This window comes from Callospermophilus lateralis, unplaced genomic scaffold, assembly GCF_048772815.1.
Source record: "Callospermophilus lateralis isolate mCalLat2 unplaced genomic scaffold, mCalLat2.hap1 Scaffold_181, whole genome shotgun sequence".
In the NCBI taxonomy this organism is placed as follows: Eukaryota; Metazoa; Chordata; class Mammalia; order Rodentia; family Sciuridae; genus Callospermophilus; species Callospermophilus lateralis.
Window position 1 is genome coordinate 2,169,260 of NW_027512846.1, and position 18,220 is coordinate 2,187,479.

The 18,220-nt window shown below is 43.8% G+C and overlaps 1 protein-coding gene across 1 annotated transcript; it reads right to left on the reverse strand.

The window, feature by feature from the left end:
* Window positions 1-726: 726 nt before the first annotated feature.
* On the reverse strand, window positions 727-3,548 carry LOC143389324 (palmitoyltransferase ZDHHC19-like). Its single transcript, XM_077108164.1, has 5 exons — window positions 3,418-3,548; window positions 2,948-3,069; window positions 2,262-2,401; window positions 1,320-1,503; window positions 727-869 (listed from the first exon to the last, which is right to left on the reverse strand). Exons 1-5 carry the CDS (start codon window positions 3,546-3,548, stop codon window positions 727-729), a joined length of 720 nt encoding a protein of 239 aa, XP_076964279.1.
* Between the last annotated feature and the right edge of the window lie 14,672 nt (window positions 3,549-18,220).

Consider the following 18,220-nt stretch of genomic DNA (forward strand, 5'->3'; position numbering starts at 1 on the left):
AACAGGTGAATGAAAGGATATTCTGGAGTAAAGAAACTGCCTAAACTTGATCATGCTGGAGAATGCAGGACAGTATCCAGTTGTCAAAATCCCGTATCCTAGACTAAAAGGGTGAATTTGGCAGTTTTAATTTATTCCTCAATAAATGAGTTTTTGTTGTTTTTTTTTTTTAAATCCCACCATGCCTCCCAGGTTTCCACTTCATCAAAACTAAATTTCACGCTCAACTTTTAGGGGCTTTTTAATCTTGACTCCTCCTTATAAATTATCTGGCACCTTGGGTTTGATTTAGAATCGTTCCTTCCTCATTTCCTTAACATCCTACATTCGGGTTTCTCTGCCTTTTTGCAAAGGTGTGCCTCTCACAGACAACACCCTCCTGTCTTCCACCTTTGCAAAATCACACCTAGGACAGGAAGAGTGGCACGTCCTCCTCTACAATGCTGGCCTCGCCAAACTCAGTTTCTTGCAGGCTGCTACACCACTCAGGACCGACCCCCGTCTCAAGCGTTTCCCTAGGTGTCTGCTGGTGTTATTCTGATCGCAGGGTTCTTATCAACACAAGCGCAGGATGCACCCATCCCTCAAATAACAGGCTCTCCATGCAATGCACCCACGAGGAAGAATGACCACTGAGCTCCAGGGGGAGGAAAGATCTGAGCTGCATCTTAAGGGGTGGGTCTGGAAGGACTCATGAGGCACCATCAGGACCAAGGGCAGTGAAGATCAGCCGAAAGTGCCGGATTCCCAAAGATGCAAGATGCCTCCGCACCGTCCGGTATTGCAGTACTCGCTTACCTTGCTCACCGACACAGCCTGTATCATCAGGAGCAGAATGACAGGCAGCAGGAGTACCAAGACGGGTACAGCTACTGCGATGCTGTGCATACACAAGCTAAGAAGAACAGACAAACTGTTCTCTCCTGGCCCCGCCCAACGACCGACAGCCCTCATTAGCCCCGCCCTGGCTGGCCCCGCCCACCCACTTTTGCCTCCCTGGACTGGACAATTAATCCAGCACACCCAAGAGAAACCTCACCCCACCATGCTGGCCTCCCACTTGACCCTTTTCAACCTTCATTACCCCACTTCTTGGCCTCCCTAGATTCTTAACTCCATAGTCCATCCTACCACGCCCATCTCCCTGACCCCACTCGCCTTCAATCTGTCCTTCATAGGTCCTCCCAAGTAGCTTCTCCCTTTAGCCCTGCCCACAACATCAGCCCTCCCTCGGTTAACCCCACCTCTTGGCTGTCCTGCCCCTTGGCTGTCCGTCCCTCCCCACAACCCATTCTCTTCCCAGTGTGGGCCCTTGGGACTGGGTGGATATGCCATGGCTGAGTCCAGCGACAAGGGCATGTGTCTTGTACGAATGAGAAAAAGCACACTGGTAGCCAGAAGAACAACCAGATAAAGGCACAGGGACACCAGCAGCAGCACGAATACGTGGAAATTTCTTTGACCTACACAATTGTTTACCCACAGGCAGTGGTGGTCAAAGTCCTAGGGGAGAGAAGGCAGACCTTGAGGGTCTATTTGGCTTAGCCCAATACCCCCAAATCTTGAGGCCCCCCCTCAACCCAGCCCCTAGAACTCCTGCTCTTGGCCCTGCACGTGAGCTCCCATCTCCAGGGTGAAACCAGCACGTCCATGGATAGAGCACAGTTAGGACGCCATGGCTCATCAGGTCGTTTGTCATGAGTGAGGTCTTTACAGACAAGACCTGCCTGGTGTCACTTTGAGCAGGATACAGAAAAGCTGTGAAGCTGTATTTTTTCAGATACTGGGTAAGGATGAGAAGAATTTCTAGCCCAGCCAGCCTTCTGTACTTGGAAACCCGTGCAAGGTGTGCACATGAGAGAAGAGCACTCGGAACCCAGGAAACCCTCAATTGGACACCCAGAGGTGGACAGGCAACAATACCCAGAACAGGGCAGCAGCCGGCCTAAAGTTATGGGTATCTAGTATCAGCAAGCTAGTGGGACAGTCACTGCCTTTCCTCCCCTTGACTCCACCAGGCTCAGCACAGATGGTGCCCTTTGCATGTCAGCACCTGTGCAAGCAAGGCCAGCGTCTCAGGACAAGTGCAGAACTGGAGGCAATAACATATATAAGTGACCAAGAGTGGCTGAGAGCCACTTGTAGCAGTGTGGGAAGATGATCTCATACCCACCCCTGGACCACATATGATGTGAGGTTCCTGGTCCTGGCCAGGTGCCCTGGGATGGGTTGGTGAGTGGACAGGAAGGAGGAGAACTTACCTCCACACAGATATTACAGAAGGGACAGTGGTGGGTCCGGGGTGGACGATGGAAAGAACACTTCGAGCACCACTGCAGGCGAAAGGCCGTGTTGTTCACTCGTGCTATGTATTGAATGTTGGGGTCCTCTTCTAAGGAGCCTGGCAGGGGAAGAGATTTGGGCAGTGGCAGGAGGCCCTTCCACCACTCTACTGCTTGGGGCCGCCCCATGGCATCATTGGGCAACAAGAAGGGTGGGGAGGAGGAGGGCAGGGGAATCCCGGTCCCTGTTGAGCAAGCTGACCACTCAGATGGGCGGCAGTCAGAGAGAAAGGGCTGTCCAGCCACAGGAGCTCTATACAGAGCTCTCCCCTTTTGGAATAGTGATCAGTGCTTGAAGTCGTGTGTAAAATGGGAAGGAGGAGGAGTGAACTGCGTGGTTTGGAAGGGCCTGCTGGCCTCTCTTGCCAGCCTGCCCAGTCCTTACTTCGAAAGCAGCTGGAACACCTCCAGGATTCTGTTTTTTCGCACTTCAGTGGCTTGGGAAATGAAGTGCCAGGGCCCAAGTAATGATGACATGGAGGGAAGGGCTCCTGAGGCCACGGGGGCGGGGGGTGGGGTTGAGGGGGGTTAGCATGTTTGAAATCACCCCTATAGGCATCAGCCCTTGGGATACCACCTCCTTCTCCAGGGGTCTGAGGCCTTACCTTTGTGCAAAATGCCTGGGTCTGACCCGTTGAGGAAAATGAGGCTGCTGAAGGACAGTATAAAGAATAGGCCCGAAACCACGGCAAATTCCCACTGCCCATTCTGAGCCAACCACCGGCACCTGAAACCAGAGCCAGACTCAGTCCTAGTCTGGGGAAACCCAGAGCTCCCCACAAGGCCTAGTTCACCTGAGGTAGGACTCACTCGCCTTAAGGACTGATCTAAATATCCAGGTTAGAGACAGACCATGGAGACTCCACAAAATGTCACCAGCATTAGCAGTCTCTCATAGTTCCCTAAATGCGTCAGGCACTCCAGACCTCTGTGCTTTCACATTGGGTTCCCTCTAACTCTATATCCTCCTTCCCCTGCTGACCCTCTCTCTCCACTTCCCTCCCTGCCTCTGTACTGTCCTTGTCTATTTTCTCTTCTGTGTCTAAGACACTGACACCTTCCATGGGAGACTCACGGAAAGGCGAAGAAGATGCCACTTATTGTAATAAGAAGCATTGCATTAAAAGCTGGAAACAGGCTTGGTTTCAGCCATGAGGATTCCATCGGAGGTTCATTTGGGGGCGTGATACTCTGTGAAGAGGCCATAGCTAGACCACCAAGTCTCACAGACTGAAGCCACCAACGAACTCTTCTGGGTTGGCACACAGACTGCCATGACAACAGAAGTGACATCACAGAGGTTCTGGAATGGGGGCTCTGGCTGCTTCCAGTGACTTGTGAGATCAACCTTCCCCATCCCCCACATACGCACATGTTGTAGACTGGGACATCCTGCTCTTATGATGGTAGCTTTGTTGGAGCTTGTGATGATATGATGTGGTTTGTCCCAAAGGTTCAAAGGCTGGAGGGTTGGTCCTCAGTGATGAGGTGGTAGAACCTGAAAGAGGTGGGCCTAGTGGGAGGTAACTCAGTCACTCTGCAAGATGCCCTGTCAAGGGAGTAATGGACTTCTCATGGGCCCCCATTTGCTCCTGTAAGAGGGAGTTGTTATCAAAAGAGCCAGATTGGTCCCTCCCTGTTTTCTGACACACAATCTGGTGAACACCCTCACCAGAGATCACTTGCAGGAGCTGCCAAATCTTGGATACTGAGTTAAATAAAACTTACCTCCTTATAAATTATCTGTTCTCGGGTATTTTGTTAGAGCAACAGAAAGCAGGCTAATACAGAGGCCATAAATTATGTGAAGATGGCATGGGGAGAAGTTTGGTGATGGTCATCCCCCTTTCAGGCCCAGTGCTAATTGGAGTCAACAGTGCTCATTGCTCATCCTAGCTCCACTTCTTCCTTTTTGTTGTAACAGAGCTCCAGTTTGGGGAAGGAGGTAGAAATCTACCAATTAAATATCTTCCCAGTTTACTCACTTCCATGGTGGGATTTATGATGTAATTCTCTCTCAAAAATAAAATGAGCTGGGGATGTGACTCAATGGTTAAACAATCCTAGGTTCAATCCCTGATGATGATGATAATAACAATACTAATAATAATTTGTACATATTTATGGCATATAACATAATTTGAAAAATGTTACATTGAAGAACGTCTGAGTCAAGCTTTTTAACATATACATTACTTCATATTCTTATTTGTGGTGAGGACCCTTAAAATCTACTCTTTGAGTCATTTTTAGTGTAGATAACATTATCAACTGTACTCATTCTGTTGTATGTTATTATTAACTGTAGTCATTATATTGCACAATAGATCCCTTAAACTCATCCCTCTCATCTAAGTGTAATTTGTTCTCCTGGGACCAGCATCTTCCCCCTCCACAGCCCAGCCACTCCTGGGCCCCTGGCAGTCACCATTCTGTTCTCTGTTTCTATGAGTTCAACTTTTATAGATTCCACATGTAGGGGAGATCATGTGATTGTTGCCCTGTGCATGGCTATTTCCCTCAATAAAACGTCCTTTGGCCTCATTCATTTGTCATAAATGACAGAATTTCCTTATATTTTTTTTTAAAGACTAAAGAGTATCCCCTTATATTTCTAAACCACATTTTCTGTATCCATTCATGCACCGATTGGCTGGACCATAGGGTAGTTTTTTGTTTTTTGTTTTTTTTTTTTTGGTGCTGGGGATTGAACCCAGGGCCTTGTCCATACAAGGCAAGCACTCTCCCAACTGAGCTCTATTTTTAAGTTTTAAAGAAACTTCCCATACTAATTTCCATAATGACTGAACTAATTTACATTCCCCCAAACATAGTACAAGAATTCTAGTTTCTCCACATCCTGACCAGTACTTAAAGTCTTTTGTCTTTCTTTTTCTTTTATTTATGATGGGGGTTGAACCCAGGGGGACTTTAACCCTGATAGCCATCTGGAGACCTTTTTACTTTTTATTTTGAGATCAGGTCTCACTGAGTTGCTGCAGTTTACCTTGAATTTATAATCCTCCTGCCTCAGCCTCCTGAGTTCCTGAGATTAAGGCATGTGCCACTGGTTCTTTTGTCTTTTTGATAATAACCATTCTAATAGGTGCGAGAGGGTATCCCATTATGATTTTAATTGCATTTCTCTAGTGATTAGTAATGTTGAATATTTTTTTTCAGATTTCTCTTGGTCAGTTGGGTTTCTACTGAGAATGAAGTGATGTTTGGGTCACAGTCTACCACCAAGTTTTATGTCAATTTCTGTTGTAGCACAAGAAGAAGGGATGACATGCATTGGGTCATGGAAAAAGGTTAGCAGTGGTACTAGAATCATAACTACCAGGTCTATTGAGCTTTGGAGCAGACCATGCTAGCTTTATGGTTTCTCTTTTTGTTTTGTATTTTTCATTAGATATATATGACAGCACCATGCATTTTAATTCATTGTACACAACTGCAGCACAAATTTACATTTCTATGGTTGTACCTGATGTAGCGTTCACACCATATATGCATTCATACATGTACCTAGGGTAATGATGTCCCTCTCATTCCACCATCTTTCCTACCCCCATGCCCCCTCCTCACCTCTGCCTCCCCTTTGCCCCATCAAAGTTCCTCCATTTTTCCTTATCAGAGAGAACATTCAGCCTTTGGATTTTTGGGATTGGCTTACTTGATTTAGCATGATATTCTCTAACTCCATTCAATACATGTCGTAATTTTATTCTCTTTTAATGCTGAGTAATATTCCATTAGGTATATATACCACAGTTTCTCTATCCATTCATCTATTGACGGGCATCCAGGCTGTTTCCACAGTTTAGCAAATGTGAATTGAGCTGCTATAAACATTGATGTGACTGTGTCCCTGTAATATGCTGATTTTAAGTCATTTAGGTATAGACCTAAGAGAGGGATAGCTGGGTCAAATCGTGGTTCTATTCCAAGTTTTCTAAGGAATCTCCATACTGCTTTCCAGATTGGGTGGCACCAATTTGCAGTCCCACCAGCAGTGTATGAGTGTACCTTTTCCCCTTCTACATCAGCATATATCGTGGTCTGTCTTCAGCACACAGGGCACTTTGTGGCACAACCACTGTTCTATGTGGTTTACATGAATTAACCCACAATTCCTTGTTTTACAGATAGGGAAATTGAGTGACCAGGTGCTAAGTGCTACCCAAGGTCTCCCTGCTGGACAGTTGTAGAGCTGTGATTTGGACTTATGAGATCTGGCTCCAGAGTCCTTGCCACCAACCACCAAGCAAGTGACTCCAGGAGGAGTTGCAGTCAGGGGGCTGAGTAGAAAGGGAATGAAGTTGGAGCATGGGATCAGTGCCTGAGATGGGTGCTGCCAATAATGGAAAGGAGCCCTGATTGGTGAATCCCAGAGGGCAGACCACATTTAGGTCCCTTGAGAATAGTGATCCTGGACATGGAGGTAACCATTGTGAAAAGAGCAACCATTCTCCAGAACAGAAACCTACTCTCCAAGTACAAGGATTTCACCAGAGCCTTGTCCCTCAAGGGGGGAAGGCGTTTCTCCTACTCCAGGCTCTTATCTCCTGCAAGGGGCTAGTGGTGGTGGAAAAGTAGGAAACACCAGTGAAAGTCACACCCCAGCAATACAGGCTCACTCAACACCATGATCTAATCATAGACCACAGAATCCTTCCTTCCTCTCTACTGTGCCACTATACCAAAAAGCCTCCGCACAACTTTAGAGAATTAGAGATGAAAGAGTTGATGACACAAATTCTTTCTGGGCAAGAAATGAAAATAAGCACATTATAGGAATATGAAAATTTCTGGCCTCTTTGGCAACAGAAAACACTAAACATGACTGAACTTCTAGACAGATGAGCACAAAATCTCACCAAATAAATGGCCTATTTACCTCAGTTCCTATTATTCAGTACACTGTCTAGCTTTCAATCAAAAATAATTATAAGGTATACATACTAAAAAGCAAGAAGAAAGGACATAAAGCAAGCATTCGAATGAGACCCTCAAATGATGAGGCTGTGGGAATTATCAGACAGGGATTTGAAACAACTATGATTGACATCCTAAGGGTTATAGAGGGTTAGAGCTGAACAAGAATATTCAAGAAAAGATAGATAATGTAAGCTGATGATGGAAATGGTAAACAAGAAAAAAAAGGAAAGACTGGAGATAAAATGACTAAGATGAATGCTTAACACCTTTGATGGGCTCACTAGTACCCTGGACATGACTGGGGAGAATATTAGTGAACTTGCAGATACGTCAGAAGAAATTTCTCAGGCAAAATTGCAAAGAGAAAAGAAAAATTGAAACAGAAAATTTAAGAACAACGGGGCAATTGCAAAAGATAAACACACGTGCAGTTGGAATAGGAGGAGGAGAAGCAAAATAGAAGAGAGTTGAGGAAAGACTTTGAGTAATAATGACAGAAAACTTTTATGAAGTAATAGATACAGGGAGTTCTGAGAACATCAAACAAGGCAAATACCCAAAATCTACACCTACCATCTTTCAAATTGCTGAAAATCAAAGCCAAAGAGATGGTATTTAAAGAAATCATCTTACTCATACAGGAGCCAAGATAAGAATCTTAGTGGACTTCTCCTAAAATGTGCTAGAGAAAGAGAGTTGAGTGAAATTTTGAAGTGTTGAAAGGAAAACCCACCAGCCTATAATCCTCTACCCAGTGTATCATGGTTTGATATTGTGTGTCCTCCAAAAGCTCATGTGGGAGACATGCCTTCAATATACATTTTAAATTGTTTTTCTGGACACAGTTTTGTTCCTGTATCTTCTTAGGAGATATCCTTGAGAAAAAGTTTTTTGAAAAATCTAGTCTCAGCCAGTCATTGCAGGACATGTCTCCTCATCCCCACTACGCAAAAGGCTGAGGCAGGAAGATGGCAAATTTGATGCCAGCTTGGGCAACTCAGGTGGACCCTGTCTAAAATCAAGGGGGATTGGCTGGGTATGGTGCTCGTTAGTAGAGCACTTGCCTAGCATGTGAAAGCCCCTATTTCAATCCCCTGTACCAAAAAATGGGGTCCTTGAAGAGGCTAATATCAAGGCAAAAAGGATGCAATGATCATTTCTTTTTACTTTTTATTAAGTTGCTAAGGCTAGCCTTCAACTTGTGATAGTCTTGTCTCAGCCTCCTGAATTTAGGCATGTGCCACTGTCCTGGCACAGAACTTTTTAAAATAAAATCAACCCCACAGCCTTGTCATCTGATAATATCAAAAAGGTAACAAAAACTATATGAAAAAAATGTTTCCCCCAAATATATGTATATATATATATATATATATATGTATATATATATATATATATATATATATATATATATATTTAGTTGTAGTTGGACCCAATGTCTTTATTTATTTTTATGTGGTACTGAGGATCAAACCCAGTGCCTCACATGTGTGATTCGGGTGCTCTACCACTGAGCTACAGTCCCAGCCTTTCAGTTATCATTTCTAGTTGGAGGCACTTTGTGACAGAATAATATTATCACTTTTTCTGGGTGGGGGGGTACTGGGGATTGAACTCATGACACTTGACCACTGAGCCCATATACCCAGACCTATTTGGTATTTTATTTTAGAGACAGGGTCTCACTGAGTTGCTTAGCACCTTGATTTTACTGAGGCTGGCTTTGAATCTGAGATCCTCCTGTCTTAGCCTCCCAAGCTGCAGGGATTACAGGCAGGCGCCACTGTACCCAGCCCAATATTATCTTCTTTTAGTATGATCCAACCCAGTTGTTTTCTTGACTGTTTTAAAATAAATCTGTTCTCATCATCTGATACAATGCTCATGTACTCATCAAAACCAATGATACAGCTCTGATCATTATATTCATTTGCTCATAGAACCACCCGTGAAATTGGCACCTATTTTGCAAGCATCTGAAGAAGAGGGTGATGGGCTGCACCATTGCCTTCTGTGCTTTTGGCCCGACCATACCCGTGGTGGAATCTCTGACAGACCACTCTCACTGCATGCTACTACCTCAGAAAGCCACTTGTGAGTAAATATATTTCTGCAGAATCTCTTAACAACGGCTACATAAAAAACTATAACAAATTATTATAATTTATATTATAATTTATTTAATTCTCTGTAGTAATTTCAAGCTTTACACGTTACCTTTACACTGTGGTGACCTTCCTTCTATCTAACAAACATCTTTGTGTACCGAACCACTTGTTTCTTTAAAGGATTTGGGAGATCCCTGTGCTGTGGATCAAACCCAGAGCCTCACATGAGCTAGGCAATTGCTCCATCACTGAATGACACCGTTGGACCAGAATGGAGAGATTTTACTGGGAAATTTTATTCAAGCTCTGATAGTACCTAATGAAATGTTGCTTTTTGACAAAATAATGGGTTTCTAGAAAATGATTATTTGTACCCACCAGATACACTTATGATGCCAGCCATCTGATTTACAGATTTACTCTGGGGTTGTTGATAAGAAAATACATTGCTTTTTTTCCCCCAAGTAAAAAATTGCAATCTATTTATTTATTTTTATTAGTAAAATTTTACATAATACTGGGATTCATTATACCATATCCTTGCATGCACATAATTTGATCAGTCTCATGTTCCAGCTAACATATTCTTTTTTTTTTTTTTTTTTGGTACTGGGAATTGAACCCAGGGGTGCTTAGCCACTGAGTGAGCAACATCCCCAGCATGTTTTTGTATTTTATTTAGAGATAGAGTCTCACTGAGTTTCTTAAGGCCTCACTAAGTTGCTAAGGCTGGCTTTGAACCCACAGTTCTCCTGCCTCATCCTCCAAAGCCACTGGGATCACAGGTGCCACCACACCTGTCTAACATATTCTTTTGGAGTGAGGGGAGGTGGTATCTTGAACTTTTCTTTTGTTTTAAATGCTGGGAATTGAACCCAGGGCCTCATGCAAGCAACCAATTTATCACTGAGGTACATCCCCAGCCCTTGAGCATTATTTTTAATAGGTCTATCTTTTGGACACGACCTAATGGCTGGGTATCATGAGAAATCCATTATTTTATGTGTCTGGAACTTTAAGTATATTTTCACTCAAAATTCCTGTAGGACAGGAGTTTTGCAGAGTAATGAACTGGCTCTGGTCATATTCAACAAGATGAGACAACCAGCAAATATGGGAAAGACCTAAGATTGAAATTCAGATTTATAGTACACCAGGATTCAATATCTGGGTTATGTGGCTTCTCTGCAAGAGGAAGAAGAAAGTTTTTTTTGTTTTCTTTTTAATACCAAGTATTTTGAGCCAGGTGTCTTGGCACGTGCCTGTAATCCTAGCAGCCGGGGAGACTGAGACAGGAGAACGAGAGTTCAAAGCCAGCCTCAGCAAAAGCAAGGCACTAAACAACTCAGTGAGATCCTGTCTCTAAATAAAAACACAAAATAGGGCTGGGGATGTGGCTCAGTGGTTGAATGCCCTTGGGTTCAATCCCCGGTACTAAAAAATAAATTAATATTTTATTGTATGTTGCTGCCAGTGTATATAAAATAATTACCATTGTGAAATAGAAATTCATGAAAATTCAGAGAGGTAGATGTTAAGGATTGACAAAAGTAGAAGATTGTATTTTGGTACATGTGTTACAGGGAAATTTTTTGTACAGGCTTCAAATTAAGCTCTCTTGAATATTCACTCGTTCTTGAGCAGTGGGTTTGGGAAACCTCAGAAAGATGACTACAAAAAGGAATAGACTTTCTGGGGTCTGAAGGAACTTGTACATGAAGATACTCCAGTCAGTAGGGGATCATGGTGAGCATTCTGCAGACAAAATTTTTTCAAGTCAGCAACTGCCTGGGAAACCTTCATGTGGTTGAGTCTGGCCTCCAGCCAGAGCTGCTGAACCACCTTCTTCATAGTGTCAACACTGGAGGAACAAGACATGGTGCATTTGAGGGCCAGGTGACTCTTCTGTCAGAGAGTCCACAGGTCACCGTCAGCTGGGCCAGATGACTGGGCAGCGTGCAGCAGAGAAGATTCTTTTTTTGAGGGGGTCTGTGGATTGAACTCAGGGCACTTGACCGCAGAGTCACATTCCCAGCCCTTTTTTGTATTTTCTTTAGACACAGGGTCTCACGAGTTGCTTAGCACCTCGCCATTGCTGAGGTTGGCTTTCAACTCACGATCCTCCTGTCTCAGACTCCCGAGCCACTGGGATTACTGGCTGTGCACCACTGCGATTGGCTAGAAAAGAGATTCTTATAGAAAAAGAGATAAATAATTGCCAGGAATTAAGGGCTGATTCTTTTTTTTTTAATTGTTCTATTCTACATGACAGTAGAATGCATTTTGACACAACATGTATAAATAGAGTTTTACTTCTCATTCACCTGGTTAAGGGTTGATTCTTTATCTGAAAATCCAGAAAGAGAAGCATGTCTCTTGGGAGCATGCAAGCAGTCATTCCAGTGTAGATGAAGTCTGGGAAAGCCCAAGACTAACTTCATGGAGACCCCATACTTCTGACACAGAAGGCAAAAGATAACCCAGTATCTTTGATAAGGGCCTAAGAGTAAATGGGAAGTCTCAACTGGTTCTAAGGTTAGTCACTGTCTATGGGGACACATTCCCCACTGAGCTAACAGAAGGAAACTCAGTTCCTTGTATCTAAATAGCATGTTTTAGGTTTCCATTTTCTTGTGAATTCAATGAACAAATATTTGTTCAGCTCCTATGTTAGCCTGGGAACTCCATGAAATACTTATTTTCTGTACCCCATTGTCCAGGTTCTTGTAGCTGTCTGGCCAGCTACATGAGGACTGTGATGGTCACTTTTTTCTTCTTCTGAAACTTCACCCTTATATTTCCTACTTTACCAGTAACCGCCGCCCCCGCCCCATGCAGCCCATCTCTCTTTTAGTATCAATGTGAATGACATTTGTCTTTCTTCACAGTGCAATATCTAATTCCCCTCTTCTATTACTACCATATTCTTTTTTGAAATTTTTCTTATTGTGTGAAGGCTTTATTGGAACAATTCTTAGTATGTGTCTTCCATTGCCGCCTCCCATCTTGGGAGTTGAAGACCCTTCTTTTATCTCCTTTGGGTTAATTATTTCAAACAGGTAATTTAGACCATTGAAGTCCCAGGAATTTGAATCCTGGATCAGAAGGGATGCTGGAGGTGGGGCTAATGGCAATTCTAGGGACAGATTATTCATGAACCTGTGGATTTGTGCCAGCTCCCTGGAACTGCCTTGATTCTGCAATCTGCCACAATCCAGATAACTGCCTTAATTCTATGAACTCCTGATACCCTTCCAGGAATTTCTCTATTTGCTTTGTATAACTAGAGTTGGACCCTGTTCTATGCAAATCACAGCTGGAACTGATGCAGTAAAGCTTCCATTCATTCAACTGAATATGCAATAAATTTTATTGAACACCTATCCTGCCCCAGTCAGTCTCAGTGTCTGCCAAAGTGATTATCCAAACTGATTTGTGGTAATATGTCCAAGGAAAAGATTGGAATTCAGTTTGTTGATCAGCTTTGTGTCACTGACAAAATACTTAAGATATACAACTAGAAAAGAGAAAATATTTATATTTGGGTTATAGTTTCAGAGGTTTCATTCTATGATTAGCTGATTCTGTTGCTTTTAGGCCTATAGTGAGGCAGAACATCACTGAGGGAGCATGTGGTAGACCAAAGCTATTGACCTCGTGGTGCCTAGGAAGCAAAGGAGAATTTGCTTTTATAACAAAGCCTCTCACTCAAAACCCAGTAAACTCTGAACCATAAATGAATGAATGCATTGTTGAAGTCCGAGTCCTTGTGATTTAATCTGTTCTCTAAGACCCCCATCTTTGAACACTGCTGCATTGGGGACCAACTCTTCAACACTTGAGCTTTAGGGGTCATCTAAGAATACCCAGAATTAGCAGAATTAAACCCTAAGCTGATATTTCTTTTTTAAAAAAAATGATTATTTCTTAGTTTTAGGTGGACACAATATCTTCATTTTACACTTATGTGGTGCTGAAGATGGAACCCAGTGCCTTCTGCATGCTAGGCGAGCACTTTACCACTGAGCCACAACCCCAGCCCTCTAAGCTGATATTTCTTGAGAAACATCCCCACATTTCTATGTCAAGCTAGTTACTAGAAATCTTCAACAGCTGCAAATCATCAAAGAGAGACATTTCTCCCCTGCCAGATAACTTAAATTACCCTTTGATAGAGGCTATAACTAGGCAATTTATACCAAATAGAGTAGGAGGAAACCCAGGTTATTGGCCAAGGTATTTCAAGCCAAGTGAGTCTTATAGCATCTCTCAACTATTATCAGTAATGTGAGTAATGTCAGATTAGCTACAAAGATACTTTGCAAACACAGAGGAGCCTGGCAATTGAAGTTCAAGAAATGGATAGTTTTCTTTCATATTCAGAAGATGTCAGACTACCTGGTTTTTGTTTGAAACTTACTAAGAATTCATTACATATAGGATATTCCTAATTCCTCAAAATTCCCCAGCAACCGCCTCCAAATCCCACCCAGTTTCTTTCTTTCTTTTTTTAAAGAGAGAGAGAGAGAGAGAGAGAGAGAGAGAGAGAGAGAGAGAGAGAATTTTTTGATATTTATTTTATAGTTTTTTTTTTGAGCGGACACAACATCTTTAATTTGCATGTGGTGCTGAGGATGGAACCCAGAACACCGAGCATGCCAGGTGAGCACGCTACCACTTGAGCCACATCCACAGCCCCTCTTTCTTTCTTTCTTTCTTTTAGTTGTTGATGGAGACAATATTTTTGTTTATGAATTTATTTTTTAATGTGGTGCTGAGGATCAAATCCAGTGCCTCACACGGGTGAGGCAAGCGCTCTACCACTGAGCTTCAGCCCCAGGCCCCCACCCAGTTTCTTAAACAAAAATTCTTGCTATGGTCTGAATGTTTGTATTCCTGCTTCCAACCCCCAAATTCATATGTTGAATTTCTAAGCCTCCAAGGGGATGGCATCAGGAAGTGGGACCTATGGGAGATGATGAAGTCATGAGGGCAGAGCCCTATATTCCTGTATACAGTGCATGCCTATTGCCAGAGATTACTATCTTTAAAAATGGGATAGTGTTCTTCAAAATAAGCCAAGGGGGCTTATCTGCCCCTTTCAGTAAGTGAGGACACAGCAGGAAGTTATTTATGAATCAGGAAAGCTGGTACCATGACCTTACATTTTCCAGTCCCCAGAACTGTGAGGAATAAATTTGTTATTTTTTATTTTAGCATCCCAGGAATACTAAGGTACTTCATAAACAAATAAGTAGACTCTTTGCTCTGAGAATGATGAAACAGAACCCATGTGGGGAACAAACTCTTATCTAGTTATGTTTGTTTATACTAAACAAAATAGTAGGGGAGATATAGGTATTCACTGTTTTAAGTGTAACCAGAAATGGTGGTGGTTGTTTTTTTTTTTTCCCTTGGTTGTTTGGACACCATGGATTGAGCCCAAAGGCACTTAATCATTGAGTATATCATACATCCCCAGCCTTTTTTTTTATTTTTCATTTTGAGACAGGGCCTTGCTAAATTGCTGAGGTGGCTTTGAACTTGTTATCTTCCTGTCTCAGCCTACTGAACTGCTGGGATTACTGGTATGCACCATCATACCCAATCCCAGGATTGTTTGAAATGTGTGTTAAGTCACATAGACAAAGAAAGTACTGTCATGAAGGAAGAAGGGACTTATACTACTGATCCCTACAAAGAGAAGGCACTGCAGGCTGTGAATGGGGAGCACACAGGGAAATACCAGGTCAGTCAGAAAACAAGGTCAGAGCCTTTATTGTGGTTTTTAAGGGAAGGACTGGGTAAAGGAGCATAAGTTTTGAATTGTTTGGTTTGGCTAACTCCAACAGGCTGCAGCATTTAGGAATGTCTCTTGCAATCTGGTACCTGGCCCTGGGGCAATTAGGTAAAGGGAACATTAAGAGCTTGCTAAAAGAAGAGGTTAGAAGTATAGCCCCCACCCCCAGTGGTTGGTATGCATATAAGAGGTGTGCCTTAGGCAGTTTTTTATTGTCTTTAGGAAATGGATAACCCCAAAGAAGCAGTCCCTTATTTAAAAACTACAACAATAACAACAAAAAGCAGAATATAAAGGTATGATTAATACATTCACAGACAGTCCTACTTGTTTTGGCACTTTTCATCTTTTTTACTAACTCTTTAAGTGTCCATCTCCCTTTCTAGGTCTGTGAACAATGAGCACGGGGTCACATCTTACTCTTGTCACTGGTGGGTATTCAGCATATGCCTCTAAATTAATGAGCCAGTGTGTGTGTTTAGGCAAAATTGAGGGTAGGTATAGTCAGCCAAAAGAAAACAAGCAATCAAATAATAAAAACTGTGAGTCAGCTAGGCAAGAGAGTCAGCTTCTGTCCTGCTGCCCATTTTGGCTCTTCATATACCACTGGGGCAAAAAGAAAGCCTCCCCCCACCCCTTTTGCAGCCTTCCCCCCATACCTGTATTCTCTCCAAAACTGCAAGAAAGGGAGTAGGTACGAATGAATAGGGAGACAGCCAGAGCTATCTTCTCAGTATTCCCTCCCCAAACCCCAAACCTGCACTCCTTTCTCGGCCCTTTCCCCATTTGCTTGGTCCTATGAAATTCTAGCTTGGTCTCTGTGTTTTCTTTAGACAAAAGAGACAAGCTTGAGGACAGGCAAGCAGTGGGAGTCACTGTGTTAAAATCTTGACAGGCTCTTGGCTCATGTCCTTGTAAAATGAGGGAAATACATAAACTCAGGGAAAACTGAGCTTACAATTGTGCAGCTCCACCCTGTCTCCACCTCAGTCCTGTCCCTGACTATGGCCCTTCTACAAATGTTGGACCTCCAACTCCAGGAGGGGCTTCTCACTCTTGAGACAGATGGCATTCTCCCTTAAATGTGTATCTACTTTCTAAATAAACCTTTGTCTCTGCGTTTGCCAGACTCATGCTGAAATTCTTTGCTGCCCTTCTTGGAAGAGATCTCTTCTCCATGACAGTCAGTTACTGAATTAGGCATGGTCCTGGCCACCCGCCTCCCATAGATGGCATGCCAATCACTGAACCTGTCACAGGTGAAGATATTTCTCTGAAGAATGGTCTGAGAAGTTTCCAGAGAAAGGGAGAACTTGACTCAGGGCCAGCAGGGTTCTTGCAGACATGACAGAAAAGAATTTTACCATGCACCAGTCAAAGGCAGAGACAGAGGTTTATTTGTGAAGTAGATACATATTCAAGGAAGAATGGGGGCTTATCTTAAGAGAGAGACCCCTTTGGGGAAAAGCAGGCTATCTCCAGAGAGACAGACAGCAACCTGTTGGTATAGGGTGTTAGTATTTGCAGAGGGAGGATAGCTAGGGGCTGGTCTAGAGGTGGAGGCAGGGTAGAGCTACACAATTTTACACCCTCCTTTGCACATTGCCCTCAAAGTTGCAAGTGTTGGAGGGAGCCTTTCACATTTAGCGGTGTATTGCGCTGCTTTTGACACTTAGTATGTCTCTCTGTCTTCCCAAATTACTATCTCAAAATGACCAGTTTTGCAAACGAGAAAAGGTTTATTTAGGAGGCAGCCAAGCCAGAAGACAGATCAAGTCTCAGATCTCTCCCCCATAAGGTTTAGGGATATTTATGATAACGAAGCAGGGAGGTCGAAGGTACGGGGAGAGGTGATTGGAAGTAAGACAAATTGAAGTAATCAGTGGTCTGTGCACGTGGAATCAAATTTCATTGTCTTCATAGGACACATATTCAGAAAGTGTTATTGATGGGGACAAAAGGACAGTGCAAGTAATAAATAATGGGTCAGATCAGAAAGATGGAGGCTGGTTTGAAAGGAAAAGTAATAAAATGTTAATACCTCTAGAGCACTTCCCCTTTTCCACCTGTTGCCAAGGTTACCAGCCTCCAGGGATTATTCCTCCCTGCAGGGAGTTGTAGGGGCTGTTAATGAATGCCTCCTAGGCTGCTCCCTTCTTGCCAGGACCCCTGATCCACTTCCTTCTGGCCCTTGGATCACTCCATCTTTTAGGTCAAGTAAGCAGGTTGTGAGGAAGTGAAGGCATGAGAACAAAGGAATTCTAAAGTGTGTAAAAGGGGCAGGACACCCCCACTTCCTCAGACAACCAGCTCCTCTGCCCCAGGGGTCCTAGCCTTGCCTCACCCTCAGCCACTTGCAGGCCTTCTTGGGTGGGGTCCTCAGGGCAGAGCAGGACAGGGCTGAGCCAGAGGCAGCAGGAGCACTATGGGCACAGTGCAGGGTTGGAGAGGGGTTCAAACTGGCCGCCATTTCAGTAGACAGCCCTGTGCTGAACTTCACTGCCAGTTCTAAGTTTGCCTCGAGAGTGGGGCCCTGTGGTCACTGTCCAAGCCCTTCCCCTGCTGGAATGGCCCTGGAAGCAGGAATGAGAGTGGTCCCCTGGGAACCAGAGAAAGCCATCAGGCTGATGCCACCAGGTTATCTTGGGCAAACTCTTCCCTCTGCAGGACCTAAGAGCCCCATCTGCAAAACTGGGGGTGGCAGACAGCTGGATGAGGTATCCCTGAGTCCCTACATTCCCTAAAGACTTAAGAGTCTGTGACCCTCAGTGTGATATCTATGATTACCTTGAGGACTCCAAGTTTTAGCAAAGGGAAGACAGATTCTCCTGTGGCACATTAGTTGGCGGCAGAGCTGGGTGACTAGGTTGAGTCTCATCCTATATGCCCTGACTTCCCAAGAGGCCCATGAGGAAAGGTCTGGAGATGCTAGGCTCTCCACCCAGGTTCTGAGAAACTGATGTGACTCCATTTTTGAGAAATCAGCTTCTACCTCAAGGCCTGTCCAGAGGGAGGGGGCATGACTCTTG